Here is a 15,265-nt window from a genome sequence, read left to right on the forward strand (position 1 = left end):
TAACTGGTGGTTCTCTTAAAAATCCCTCTTGGACAATAAATTACTTGATGTATTTGTCATACTTTTTTTACCAAATCAACAAATAAAACATGGTTGTAGAACTCTGATTCTGGTGTTTACACACACAGCAAGGTGTAACATTTCAACATTTTAATAATGTAGAAAAGTTGGACATACTTCTATTACTAGGTATTTTTTAGAAAGTATTTATAAGCCTGTTAGGAGAGAGACTGCAAAATTTTCACTGTTGGATAACAATAGGCCCATTTTCATTCCAGGAAATAGAAACTCATCTTTGGAAAGATGCCTTCCTTGTACACTAAATTATCATTAATAATACATTTGTAATAAAATCCCCAGGCCATTGGTTCACAAAATTTTTTAAAAAATAAATTGCTCTTGATTATTTGTGTATACATAATTGTCATTATTTTCAAGTACTCATTCTTGATACACAGTATTTTTACATGTGCAAACATTAATGAAAAATGACTGAAAACTTAAATAAATTTAACACCCACTTGGATTAAAACCTTCTAATAAGATGTTGAACTCTACAGTGATCATTCTGGTTACATAATGAATAACAGAATTAAGGCTAGGTAGGACAGACTATAGGCTGGTTGTCTTTTTGGCTATGAGCTTCAACTGTCCAACTGTCCACTAACTTGCTGGCCACCTTCCTCTTTTATTCCCTTATTTTTCTGGGAAGAGCAAAGAATCCTGGAAGACTTACTGCTATTTTCATGACCACAGACTTTTATGTTTATGAAAAATCCAAATTCAGAGAAAACACACAAAATAAGTCATTTCAAACCAGAGATAATGCATTTTTCTCATTTATTCAAATTCACTGCAGGAGGTAAACACTAAAAGATTAAAAAACAAAACAAAAAATTCACACTGCAGTATGTACAGTTTCATGACATTACATGAAGAAATTAAGTTTCTAATAAAAATGACAAATTATATACTGAGAGCGCATCAAAATTGGTTGTGTAAACCCCAGAATTCATACCATGAATGGTAATGTGCCTGTATTCCAGCGTACTGGTACACTCCTGGTATAATGCTCCAACGGGATTCAAAAATTCATGAAAGTAGTTGTGTGAACTCTTTATGTTGAAAAGTGGTTGACTTGATTTTAAAAAGTTTTAAGACCCTTGGATTCAAAGCACATTCTTTCACAAATTTAAACCACAGAAGTCATGTCCAGAAATGGAATACTGCCATGTCGGGATGAACATCTGATGTGACTGAAGACATTTTGCCAAATGCACAGATGCACAGGGTCCCCCATGCACTTTCATGCAGCAGGTAATCACAACTTAAATAAAAGGTTTATTCTATACATTTGTCCAGACTTGCAACTGTATACATACATGCACACATTTTAAACCTGTCTGATTATATTTACACTTATACATGGAATATACAGAAAGCAAAGAGATTAAAAGTCTTTTCAGTTGCATTAGAACAATACAAAATACGTATTTCTCATTAAGGAAATCACTATTTACATCACCTTTAAAAACCGATTTTAACATCTTCATGTAACAAGTCAATATATATATACATATTTTATATATATATATATAAAATATATACTCTCACCAGTTTACTCTTCCGTAGGATGCAGCAGAGAATAAACAGGTAATGCTACCTTACTGATGTTAATGAGAGCTGTAGTACCTTTCACAAATGACTTCATCAGGAAATTGTCTAGGTATCTAAAATAGTCCTTGAAAATGTGTGTATGTGTACCCCTGTACCTACATAGGCATAAACGAAGTGAATTTATGGGTATATGCCTTTTCTCACTGCTCTTCTTTAAAATTACCCTCAACTCAAATTGGGGACATTCTTCAGTAAATGAGAACAGCATCCTGTGTGGTCGTGTTCATACGTTACATATCCTCCTTCCTTTAACTGTTAACAACAGAAACAAGTAACCAACCAAAGAAACACACACACAAAATAACAGTGATGCTGGCCCTTGATGTTCTTTTCCCTGACCTGAATTTCATGCTCTTTTAAAAGCCCATTTTTTCCCTAGCGTACCTCCACGGCTCCAGATTTCACAATGGCAGAAAAAAAGGACTTGTTTAAAAGCTTATTGAAATCGTGTAGACAATGACTGCCACGGTGTCAGTATGGGATGGGGCAGAACAGGCGCGCTGGCCAGTGGGATTTTCATTTCAAAATAAGTATGACTTCATCTCCCCATGATGTAGCATAATGTTCACTCCTATTATTTCATAATATGTTCAGTAACTATTTACAAATAATTTTGAGAAAAAAATAATCATTTAGGGATTTAGATCATATTAGGAAATACTGCCTATTTTTAATATAAAAATCTTAGAAACAACTTCAAGTAGAACAACTTCAAAGAGAATTCCTTCTAATTAATAACTGATTATATAAATTGTTGATAGGTCAGTTGATAACCTGTTCACAATTAAAAACAAAAATATCCGGTGAAAGAACTGGATTGTGGAAACTGAACTTAAAAACACGGACTTGTTTCAAGATCGAAACCCCACGTGGCTCAAGAATGTATTACACTCTTCCAAGACAACATCAATGCTTACTTTTAACCACTACTGTAAAGCACATCAGTGTGGTGACTGTGCAGAATTCTATTCCGTCATGTGTATGTGCCCTTTGTACTTTTCTTCTTAGTTGATCTGAGTTTAGTGCCTTTCTTGGGTTTGAAATAAATGTTTCCATGTTTGTCAACATTGTTCTTAGGATAATGATTTTAATAGAAGTTAAGGATGTATTCAGGAGAAGTTTCTAAACCATCCTAAAATCACCTGAGTTTGGTAAGTGGCCCTGTTATTCCATTCCCTAAGGCTAATTAAGTAGATGTTACTCATTAGAACACATAAATCACAGATTTTCCTGAGTTGTTGAGCCAGATATGAAAGTTTCCCCTCCACCCAATTTTTTTGTCGTAAAAAGTGCTCTGAACCCGATTTCCAAAGATACAACAATATACAAACTACAATATTGCAAATATTTAGTTAACGTGTGACTGTCTGGGGAAAATATAGGCATCAAATGGTTTTCTTTTCTTTTTTATAGTCCTGTGTTCTGTGAAAAGTTGTAAGCAATGGTTCACAAACTTCAGTGTGTAGAAGAAACACCTAGGGGGATTCTTCTTAAATGCGTTCAGATGCAGATGGAAGACTCGCAGGTTCACTTAGCAAAGATTCTTGTTCTGTAGGGCTGAAGTGCTGCCTAGGAATGCACATTTTTAAAATAAATACTCCAGATGGTTCTAATGCAGGTGGCCTGAGTCTAGCTTTAAGAAACTCTGCCCATAAGACCCAGGGACCAGAGATGGTGAAACTGCCCAAAGAAAAGCCATTTTGCTTCTGTTAAAAACAACTTCTTAAATTTTCAGCTATTCAGGAAACCACCTGAAGATAAATGTTAAGTTTCCAAATTCTGCAAAAGGAGGAATATTAATTTAGTAAAGTAGTTAAAATACAAAAATGGGAATCTGCCCCCCTTTTTTAAAGGATCTATCAAACTTCAATCAGTTGTTATCAATTTTTACTAAGTAGTACAAGGTTTAAAGAAATATATATTGCAAAGGACCGGGCTGGGGAAGACACACCGGGAACCACAAAATCCTTTCCAAGAGTTAAAAATAAATGATTGTTTGTTTGTATTTAGCAAAAGTGAAAAATGTAAGCACATTTTTTTTTCTAATTTACTTTTGAATTGATAATGACAAGTGAATCAGCACTGGTTTTTTATTCAATAATTGTCCTTTAAAGAGTTATTTAACAGTTTGGGCTGAAAAGAAAATGTTATGTAGCCTGACTTCTGAAAGCAAAATAAAGTACCCTCATGAAGGCAGCAAAATGCATTTATCCACTATGGATGGAAATTTACATTTTAATTTATGCCTACTGTCTGTGATTATGAAGAATTTCATTAATAGGCTACTCACAGTTGTCATCTGATGCATACAGAAGTGTTCAACAACCAACTGCTAGTTCAGTTGTTTCCTCATGACATCTAACATAAAGCAAAAAGCAGTATGCAAATTTAAACATCACCAGTAACCAATACTTTTCAAAATGAAAAAAGTTTGTTATACCATGCTTTTCTCAAATCATGCTCTTATTTATACAGATCTCAAGTTCATACTACTTAGTTTTTAAAAATCCAAAACTGGTATCAGGTAAATTTTATTCTGATTCTTTTTTTATTGTTAGCATATTTCCCAGAAGTCCATAAACTTCTCCATTTGTGCTGTGTGGGCAAGAGGCATTATTTCCCATATGGCTATTATAAGGGCTTCTTAAATTGAAGAAAGCAGCTTTAGTTTCTGCAGTAGGAAGTAACTCTTCTTTGATTGTAATCTGTGGGACACTTTCAACAGATGAAGGCTCCCTCCAAATGTCCCTGTCCTGTGTTTCTCGACTGGTAACAGAATTGCCTCCTTTCTGGAGCATGTAATACAGTATTGGGTTAGTTTTGGTTAGTCTTGGAGAGTCTTTCTCATACTCACTCTTGTCCACATCTGCAATAACCCACTTAATGGGTCCCTTGTCACTGGGCATGGAACACCCATTCAAAAGCCCAGACTCTGGTCTAGACCCTGCACAGCCCACGTGCTCAGGAAAAGGAGGACTCACGGGAGTTTTTACTACTCCTGGGTACGGAAATGTCCTGTTCTCCGCGCAACTGTTGGGCTGAGCAGAACTGTACATCAGTCCATTTACAGAAGAAATGTTCAAGTCAGGTTTGCTATTGGTCACATTACTTTTGTGTCCTTTCTTTTTACTCTCGACGACAGAGTTACTCCTGTGCTGGGACAGATCTCTAACACAATTTTCGGAGAGAAGCAGCTGTTTCAGAACGTTGAAGCTTTTGCTTTCTCTGGCCCAACTCCTAGGTCCATTCTCAGCGGCTGAACCATGACTGGCAGGGTATTTAAATTCCAGATCATTTCTGCCAAATTTCAGCTCTTGCTGGCCAACCAAGGATCCATACAGTAGCTCTGGGCCACTGTTATTTTTCAGCTTTTTAAATGAGTTTTCTAATGGCTCAGTGTAAAGCTTCCTTTTTTTAGGGACCATGCAAAGATTCTTAGATTCTAAGAGTGTCATCTCACTGTTCCTGTGACTGCTGTCCAGATCATCTGCTGGGTAACTATCTTGATTCTGTCTCAGCAACCGACTTAACAGACCATTCTTTGAGAAAGAAAAATCCTGAGGTGAAATGGGCTCCGATTTAAAGTCCTCGGAAGCTGGTAAGGCAGCTGTGCTTCTCTGCATGGGAGGAGCCATGCCTAAGAATGGGGCACCCTTAGCATCATGGCTCAAGTGCACATTCGTATTATGAATATGTAAGTCATCGCAAGGCTCAGATTTTATTTTTACCATCAATATTTGTTCACTTAAAGCTCTATCTGTATGTTCCTGAGTACTTTCATCTCTTAAAGGAATTTTCTCTTTTTTTTCACTCTTCCCCTTGTTGGAGTTTCCCAGGAGCAACTGAAGAACAGTGCGCCTTTCAAGAAGGTTTTCTATTTCAGAACCAGAAAGTCTTGGTTCAGAACCTGTTGCTTGACAACTGAAGGCTTTATTTTCTTCAACTGCACTTGTTTTATTTGAGAGCAGAGGGCTACTGAATCTATCAATCATACCAACGGGTTTATCTGTATTCACGCTGAGCTGTTTACTATGTCTCTGCTCTTCTCCTGACGTGGAAGACTGCACCCCACACTGCGCTAAATTCTGTAACAGTTTACTCGCACTGAAAGCCGCAGAGTTTTGTGCACTATCATTTTGGACTGGTTTCTCTTCCTGTGATTCTTTGCTTTTTGTGAGGTCCATCAAGTGGTTAGATGTGGCATTTGTTGGCTTTTCGGACTGAGTGCTGCAGGCATATGGTGAGGAATTCCATTTGATGACCAGAGAGTGCTGGGAGAGATTGATGGGAGACTCTGCTTTGGTGGATGCAAGTAACGGAGGAGTGCTCACTGGAGTAGTCCTGTGTGTACTGGGGCTTTCTATTACAGATGTCCTCGCATAAGTCTGTTTACCAAACTTCGTCACATCACTCTGTACTTCCTGAGGGCTGTTGTTTCTTTCTATATTTTCTTCATTCTTATGGCCAAGTAGCAACTGAAGAAGTGTTACTTTCTGGTGTGAATTTAGCTTAGAATTCTTTGAGGTATCTTGATCTTTGATATCTACTTCGGGGACTTTTGGATCCCAAGTGTTCAGCAAGGATTGAGTTAAGTTATCCAGAGAAACAGGCGGGTCTGGTTCTGGTTTATCAATTCTGTGTTTGCAAGACAAGTCTATGGGAACACAGCTGGAATAAGAACTTTCATCACCACTGCTGTCATCTGTGAAACTGGGGTTGTTATCTGAATACTCATCAATAGTTGTAGGCGTACTACTATCCTCAAATATGCTTCCTCTCTCGCTGTGCCTGTGTCCATTCATTGGCTTAGGTATGGTCTGGCTTTTAAGAAGATGTAAAAGCAAGCTATTACTAGCAGCTTGTTTTATGTTGTTTCTTTCCTGTGAGTTCTTATAGCTTGCATTTTTGGGGGAAGAAGGAACAGTAACCATTGGATTCTGAAATGTACTTTTGCTAGCCATTAATTTGCTTGATGATGTTCTTGCTTGACCATTAAGATGGCCTGACATTCCTTTTGAGAACTGGAAACTGCTGACATCCTTCTGGCCATTTTCCTGTAACCTGGCCATAGCAGCAAGCCTTTCACTTGCCACTTGATTTGCACTTTGTGTTTTTAAAGCATGTTCCCGAGAATACTGCTGTAAATGGGCTTCGCTTGAAAGGAGTAATGCTAACTGACTACAGGCAACACTAGGTTTGGGTGAAGGGGCAGGACTAGCCCGTTTTTCCACCATGCTTGCAACAGCCTGTAATCTTGCAGCACACGATAAGGGTTCACTCATGACCTTTGCTCCACTTTGTCCAACATGATGAGGTGACTCCACAAACCTATCTCTGATGAGGCTTTTAGTTACGTCAGGAAGATTGGTATCAGGCTTTTGATCTTTAGCTTTACTTTTCTTCAACAAAGTTTTTAAGTGACTTGATGCAACACCGTAGCACCTTAAATCTTTCTCTACCTTTAAAGAATCATGACTGAGGGCATATCCTTGTTCCTTGAGGCTCTGCCTAATTTGTTGTGACAGAGCAACAGTCTGCAGCCTGGAGCTGAATGACTGCAGCAGAGAGGCTAGTAATGTGCTATCCTGTTTGCCTTTAGGTACATTGTCAACCATGCCAGCCAGCAAAGCTTCCTTCTTTACGTTCAAATTTACGATGGAATCAGACAGCCTTTTCCGCTTTGCTGCATTCCAGTCCTCAGAAGACTGCAAGAGTCGGGCTTTTTTGAGATGCAGCATGCCAGACCCCTGATATGTATGTGTGTTGAGAACTGGACCATTACTGTGACAGGTAGGATAGGCATTACCGGAAATGTTAAAGTTCTGATCTTCTTCATTGGGCTCAGCAGACTTTTTGTCGACGGCAGTACCTGACCCTTCTGCTGCCTGATGCATTAGTAATCCTTCTAGGTAAGTTAAAACAATAGAATCCTGGTGCACATCAGAGCCAAGCTCTTCTCCATGAGTCATGTTCAATAGAAGTGTTCACAAGGGCTAGGTTTCTATTCACTTTAAAGAATGGTTTTCTGTGGGCAAGAGAGATATAACTTTAATAAACGAGGGTCAGTTTATCATTTTCCATAGTAATTAAAAAAGTGATGTACTATTCCATTCTGACCAGGATTTCTTCTGGCAATGACAAGATAAGAGGCAAACTCCAATGCAGTCTGACCACAGAGATGATCAACTTCTAAGCAAGAAGCAGCAGAAGCCCTTAACACACAGGTGTGCAGCATCAAGCAGATTTAATCCTTAGTGAATAGCCTGATTCTTCTTTTTCATCTTCTGTTCCTCAGTGAATGCAATTATCAGTGTTCTAAAAAATAAAAACAAAAAAGTTAAGGAGGGTGTAGAATTAGAATTGTACTATGATAGCTATAAGCAAAAATTAGTACTTGTATTTTTATGTATATACATATGTAGAATATATATAAATGCATTTGTCATTTCTTTCATAATTATTGCCACTCCTATTAAATTAGAAATCTCTACTGGAAATGCTATGAATTAAATCATATTACTAAAAAATGATCAAATTAATTAAATACTTTAATATTACATAACTGTCTTCAAAGGCCACCGAGTTTTTGAATTTTCATAAGCACACTTCTGCAAAGTAATGTGCATACTAAGTCTACTTTATAGCAATACAGCTCTATAAGGGAGCTGGATTTAGCTTCCTTACATTACCTGAGCTTAGGAAGGAACAAAGGCAGAAGGGCAGGTACTGGGAAAGAGATGCACATGACAGGGACTCATCTGATGGGTCTGATGCTGGGCTGAGGCCTACAGAACCGACTCACTTCTAACATTATCCTCCAAACATCAGATATTCCATTAATTAATTTTCAGAATTTCTGTTTTCAAAGAAATAAAAATCACTAACAACTATAAGATTATTTTGTAGGTCTTTGCAGTGTTGACAGTCTTAGTCATATTCATAAACATTTATATATAATCATAATATTAGCCCACTTTTTACCATGACATTAAAAACAGCAGAGAATGATTATTTATGTACACATTCAGATCTATCAAAGGTTTAATGTGTCAATTTTTAAATCTTTATTTATGTGCTCTATGTAGAAATTTTAATGTGAGGTCCATTCCTGCCAGACGCAAGGAGACAGATTGTAACCCTAATTTTGTAAGATGTTTCTAATACAAAATACTCTTCTCCCCACCCATGCCATTTCTTTTCTCGTGAGTCTATATCAATTAAGCATTATAAATTAAAATATTATCTGTGATTTTAAAAATCTTTAAATAAAAAACAATTTAAAAACCTGTTTTAGGGTACTTGCACTAATTTTTAGTTTAGAGAGCACGGTGACTATAATGTATACACATATAACTATGACTCTACACAAAGCCAGCACACCATCCTGTGGAAAAGTAGCAAGAAACAAGTCAGAATAAAGTTGAAGGGAAGATGAATAATTGCTTCCAGAAAATTTTGTCTAAGTCACGGTGGTTATTTTTCATTGATTTCTTTGAAGAAATCCTATAAACAGCACCAACACAGGTAGCAGAGAGAAAAAGAGCTTCTCCTAGAAACCTTTTTTTTAACAGGAAAATCTGTAAACCAAACTCCTAGGAGTCTCTCTTGAGAGACTGCTCCAGGTGCCACAATGTAGCAACCCCTGCCACCAGTTGGGCGGAAAACCCAGCGCCTAAGAAAGCAGTAATTCTGAGACTAAGCTGAGGCCTAAATTTACTCAGACCCTCAGGAAAGATCCAAGCCCCAACACAACTGAAAACTTCAGGAAACTGAGCCCAATTTCTTTAGTTAACTTCCTTTTCTATCCATTGAGCAACGAAAGGGTAAGAAATCATAACAACCCTTCTTACACATTTTCCAAGTGTTGCCTTTTCATTTTGATAGCACAGACTTTAACTGAGAAATTCAGAAAAAAAGGAGGTATAATACTTGGATACATACAGTGCATTGGGACTTAACAGATATTAGGGTATTAAGAATGTAAAGTATTACTACTGCCTATTAAATATACTTCTTAATATTGCAACCGTTTACTTTTAAGTTAGGATTAGCCTGACTTATTTCCTTTCAGTAAAAAGACAACCACATTATCTTCAATCGCCAACATACAGTTCGCTTGCTTGATTTTATAAACAAATTACTTCAGAATGTCACCAGATGTTTTTAACACTACTTGAGTATATTCAGTTAAAAAATCCGAATGTTAACACTTTTAAGGAGTTGGCTTCTTCTGTACCCAATCTAAAATGCACACCTATAGTAACTGCAGCAGTCCATTTTGACTGCTATTATTATTGACAACGGTCAGGATACAGAAACAACCCAAATGCCCATCTACCGGTAAAGAGATAAAAAAGATGTAATATGTAATGAGATTATTATTCAGCTACGGGAAATGGGAAACACAGATAACCCCTGAGCATATTATGCTAAGTGAGGCAAGTGAGAGACAGGGAAGTACTATATAGCATGACTTGAAGAATCTAAAAAAGTCAACCTGTAAAAAAACCCATTGAGAATAAAATGAGGTTACAAGGGGAAAAGGGATGAGGAGATATGACTGACAGTGTTTAAGGGTACAAACTTGTAACCAGTAGTAAAGAAGCCACAGAGATCTATTGCACCGTATAATGAATTCAGACAATATTGTACTACAATGATGTAATGTGGTAAATATTGCTTCAGTAGCAATCATATTACACAAAACACAATATGTTGAAGTTAACATCAAATAAAAAAAGAATTAGGCAACTTTAAACTTGCAAGGAATATATTTATATCTAAAATATTTATAAATAATGTGATTCACTGGCCTGTCAGTGGACCCAGTGGCTTGTCCCTAACTTCAACAAGAACTTTACTAGAGTTCGTGTACTTGTCTATTTAAAGATTCTCAACATTCTCTTTGTTCTTCATAGACTCTACTTGTACAGAATATACTCGTTAAATTACTTCTGTGTAAAGGGAACGGAATTATTCAAAACATTTGGTTTATGCAGGGTAAGTGTGACTAAAGAAAGTAAAAATAAGGATGGGGCAGGGAAAAAAGAGTAAAAAATTCAAATGAACACCTTATCAATTTTGCAACTCACGGGATTTTAGAAGAAAATATTTCATTTAGAAACTAAAATAAACTGTATTAATACCTTTTTTTCAAACATTAGGTTGGTGGATATGACAGGCAAAGTAAAGGTAAATTTCTTCACTGAACATTAAAAATTTGTTTCTTGAAAGATGAGACAGTATTAATAGGCTACACAATAAGAAAACCAATAATGATTAACTTATTTCACTTTTGCACCATCCTTCAAGGCACTTCCAAATTTTCCTGTTGACTTACTATTTTAGTCTTTATTTGACACAGTTGGAAATAAATTAATTCCCAAGATTAAATGACAAAATGCTTAAAGATAGAGGAATAGTAAGATTGCTAAGATTCCATAATGTATCTTTGGTTTATAAAAGATTTAAAATATATGCTAATAGCAAGATACAATATTTTTTCTATTAAAACACACTCATTAAAACTAAAAAAAAAAAGAACACAAATCATGTAATATAGTCCTTATTTTTAAAACAAAACTAAAAATAAAACTAAAACTGGGTCCCAAGAACCTAGATAGTATTTTGAAGGTTAATGCATTCCACGACAATTTAATAAAATTCACGCTCAACTACTTTTATAGTGTTAAAGTTATAAACTGATCTTCCTTTTATTAATTTAAAATTGTTTATAAACATAAAAATACTTCTCTGATTTTAGATCATTGAGATTTTACTGGTCCACTAGCATGTAGTAAAAAAAAAAAAAAATTACTCTAATGGCCAGGCAGAATTATTTTTAAATTAATAAAATCAAACTAAACTATGAAAGAATTCCATGGAATCTTGACCATATACATTGACAGATTTTAGGAAAGATCCAAATTGCAATGCAAAGACTAGTTTAATGAAATATCTAGTCAAATGCTTGAATTCACATAGAAGTTTTTAAAAAGCTACATTTTTTTAAATACCTAAAAAATATGAAATTATGTTGAAGCTGAAACTTTCTTCAGAGCTTTAATCAATAAGACAGTTATAAATATTTCACAAATGAATAGTTTCCAAGCAAATGTTATATTGATTCTCTCAAGTAGTTAAACTATTTCCATTGCCATGTATTTGAAAATGTTTTATTCAGCAAAGGAAATGTTTGCTGCATTTTAAAACACTTTTTAAAATAAGTCCAAGTAATAAGATTTTACCTGGGTAAATGAAGAATGCCTCTAGTAGGATTCTTATATGTGAGACTACTTTTGGTTGACCTAATGAGAAAAGGAAATAAAGATAAATAATGTTTTTAAGGAAAAAATCCAGTATCTTACTTGCAATCAAATTCTCCACTAAGAGCACATTGTACAAAAAGTCACTTAGTATGCTATTTAAATTATGTCTAATGAATATGTCATGTTTTGTGATTGTTTCCATGAAATCTACTCCAATTTCTTCTGCATTATCAAGTAATACCTATATCAGTATTTAGTTTCAAGGTATTTCTGCAATGCTGTGTTAATGATTCTTGGGATTCTTGGCTCAGGCTCCTCAAAATGCAGAAGTAACTGAACAGCTTTTAATTGTGGCATTCAAGAATACTTCCTATCAAACAGTATGGATTGTTTAGGAGATGCTTTTGATACAACGGGTAAGAAAAACATTAAGATGTTTTATGAAAGATTAGAAGAAATATTTTAGTACAAAGTCCTAATTAATGATCCTTTTATTTAGGCAATTCAAATCCAGAGACATCATTGAGAGAACTCTCAACGTTCTCTACGGTGAGACTTTGAAAGAAAGTTTTAAAAGTTGAACAGCAAACGAAAACTCAAGAACAATTTATCAAGAAGATATAACAACAATTTTATCCAAATAGGTAAGATCAACTTTCCAAGGACCAATGAACAGTTAATAAATCCCAATACTTAATTTCACAGAATAAGAAAAGAAAAATAACATTTCAGATACAGGTTCTAGGGCTTTCATTGAAAACCAGAGACTGCAGTAAATCCTTGTCATAAATTACATGTTTTTGAAAAAAAGAAAAAGAATGAAAGAAACAATTGTTGCCATTTCACAGCAGGAAATAATAAGCGCATAGTAAAAAAGTAGGCCTGAAATTTCATTTATCAGATAATTTTCTATCCTTGAAAAAGAAGTTAGCAAACCATTGTATGCCCTTTGAAAATAACTTTCTTGGTAGTATTATCTTTATCAAAAGATAGATATGTGGTTGTACAGTTTGATGGGTGCTAAGAAAATAAATTTATTTAAAAACATTCTGTTCAAGCGAGGGCCTCGACATTTACAATTAGACCTTAAAGAGCTTCCTGCCCTCTCCCAGGAGCTGGCATTTTAGACAAAAATGGTCTTCAGACACTGGTGACAGAAACTACTGACATGGCAGTAAAACAGAGGCCCAGACTCTCTATTGCAACCTGAGGGACTTACACATTTTTGCCCAAGGCCAAATTTGCTTCTAACTTCCAGGTCCATCAGCTTTAACTGCTGTCAGCCACTTCCACAGGAGTGAAACACTGTCCCTCCCACTCCCATTAAAAGGGACTCACTGGGACGAGTGCTTCACCGACTGTGTCCAAAACAAGGGCATATGCATCCCTGGAGAGAGGTCTATCCAAGACCTCTTCAAATTTAAAGTTTCATTTCTATGATTCCAATTGACTTTTCAAATTGTAGTTGATAAAAATGACATATATTTTCACCCAAAAAATGATATGCTGTCAAAAAGTTGTAGAAACAGACATGACCAATATGCTTTATAACCTTTTTGGTGAATTCTAGGGGAATGAAGTGATTTTGAAATAGCTATACCCTTTACCCGTGCAATCTCCAAAAGTTATTTATCTATACTCTTTTCTTCAATGAAGTCATCAAATTTCAAAAAGATGTTTATTTATAAGCTAAATATGAGCTTATATCCAAACTGAATCTTTTGCTTACCTCACAATGGCTATGTACTAAGTAAAATGCAATAGTAAGGATTTAGGATCCCTAATAACAGATAAATTCAGTAGAGAGGTGAAATAATTTCTTGGCAACAGACACAAATATCCCCTATAGCTGATACAAAGAATTAATAAGAGCTTCTTTGTTCTGAATTATCATCAGAAGACTTAGGTATATGAATCAGACTCAATAAAATCCACCATCTATTTACCTCTGTCTCTACAATTTATTTAAAAATTAATTTTAAATCAAAATTAAACTGAAAAAGTTGGAAATTTTAAATTAAAAAGGCTGACAGAATCGAAGGAGCTAGAGAAAGAACCTAACTGCCAAACAATTTCTATTCCAAAAATGCAGTACTTTCCTGGATGCTGTGTTGCAAATTGCAAAATAAAATTAACTCTAACTATAGTTCTAAAAATACAGGGAGAGAATTATTACATGATAAAAATACGCATGGTATTTATTTAGCATTAAAGTTAATGTCTGTTCACTGCTTTTCTACTGTTCTTGGAGAAACAATATCTCTGAAGAAACATAAAATTATGATTAACACATTATTTTGGTAGCACGTGGTGTGACAAAAATGTTTAAATATAAAACAAACAGTAGGTATATAGTTCTTCCAATAGCTCATTAAAGTGACTAGCGCTTCCTATTGGCTTTTAAAGGGTAATAGTTGGAGGAAAATGGTGGTGGAGTAGGATGGTGCGACTCCAGTTCTCGTACCCCTGGGAGAAAATCCTGGCAGATTTACTTAAGAACAGTGCAATCAATTCCCCAACCAACAATTCCCCAGCATTTATGAAAATAAGAGACCAGAGATAGTGACGAACCAGACAGCTACAGGTCGTTGGGGTCTCAGGGACGCGAGTAAGGACGGAGGCAGCCAGGCCAGCGGCATCCACTGGCCGTCCCATAAAGACCTTTGAGCCAGGGCTGCCGAAATGGTCGGAGCCCAGAGGCTTCCTTCCATCTGTGCCCAGCGACAGCAGTGTCTACCACGGAGAACTCATCGGGAGCCCGGCAACCCTGAGTAAAGTCAAGGGCAGCGGCAGCGGTGGGATGGCAGCCATTGGCCGGCGTGTAAAGACCTCGGAGCCGTGGCTGCCACAGCAGTTGGGGCCCAGCAACAGGGGCGTCTGCCACAGAGGACTCATCAGGACCCTGGCACCTGTGAGTAAAGACAAAAGCGGTAGCAGCAGGGCCGGCTGCCCTCGGCCAGCCCGAAACGCCTCGGAGCCACCGCTGCCACTGCGTTAGGGGTGTAGAGGCTTCTGTCTGCAGCCAGTGCCACAGGGGACTCATAGAGAGCCCAGCACGCAGTGGAGCATTGGGCCAGCTGTGGGATCCTTGGAAGAGCTAGCTCCCTCCCTCACCATCTAGGCGGGGCTGGGTGGCAGAGACCTGTCTGCCTAGGTGTGAAAGGAGGGTGGCAAGGACAAGGGGCCGTGTTCAGTTGCAATCTCTGTGGTCCCCAGCGGACCAGCCTGCCAGCCCAGGAAATTTGAGAGGAGCACTGTCCTAACCAGTAAGGTTGGGGATTGGGCTGGGCTGAGAGGCACGCTTTCTGGAGAAGTTTTTA

General features: G+C 36.7%; 1 protein-coding gene across 3 annotated transcripts; it reads right to left on the reverse strand.

Annotated features, from left to right (window-relative positions):
- Positions 1–823: 823 nt before the first annotated feature.
- Positions 824–11,968, reverse strand: NRIP1 (nuclear receptor interacting protein 1). 3 transcript variants are annotated; one of them, XM_037059042.1, is made up of 3 exons: positions 11,925–11,968; positions 7,795–7,992; positions 824–7,702 (listed from the first exon to the last, which is right to left on the reverse strand). In XM_037059042.1, exon 3 carries the CDS (start codon positions 7,644–7,646, stop codon positions 4,209–4,211), a length of 3,438 nt encoding a protein of 1,145 aa, XP_036914937.1. In that variant the 5' UTR covers positions 7,647–7,702; positions 7,795–7,992; positions 11,925–11,968; the 3' UTR covers positions 824–4,208. The 3 variants fall into 3 exon arrangements, with proteins under 3 accessions (XP_036914937.1, XP_036914935.1, XP_036914936.1); XM_037059040.1 differs by having other exon boundaries at positions 824–7,992; XM_037059041.1 differs by lacking the exon at positions 11,925–11,968 and adding an exon at positions 8,367–8,579 and having other exon boundaries at positions 824–7,992.
- Between the last annotated feature and the right edge of the window lie 3,297 nt (positions 11,969–15,265).

The sequence above is a fragment of the Sturnira hondurensis genome, unplaced genomic scaffold (assembly GCF_014824575.4).
Source record: "Sturnira hondurensis isolate 20B ecotype Veracruz unplaced genomic scaffold, ASM1482457v3 Scaffold0010428, whole genome shotgun sequence".
NCBI lineage: Eukaryota > Metazoa > Chordata > Mammalia > Chiroptera > Phyllostomidae > Sturnira > Sturnira hondurensis.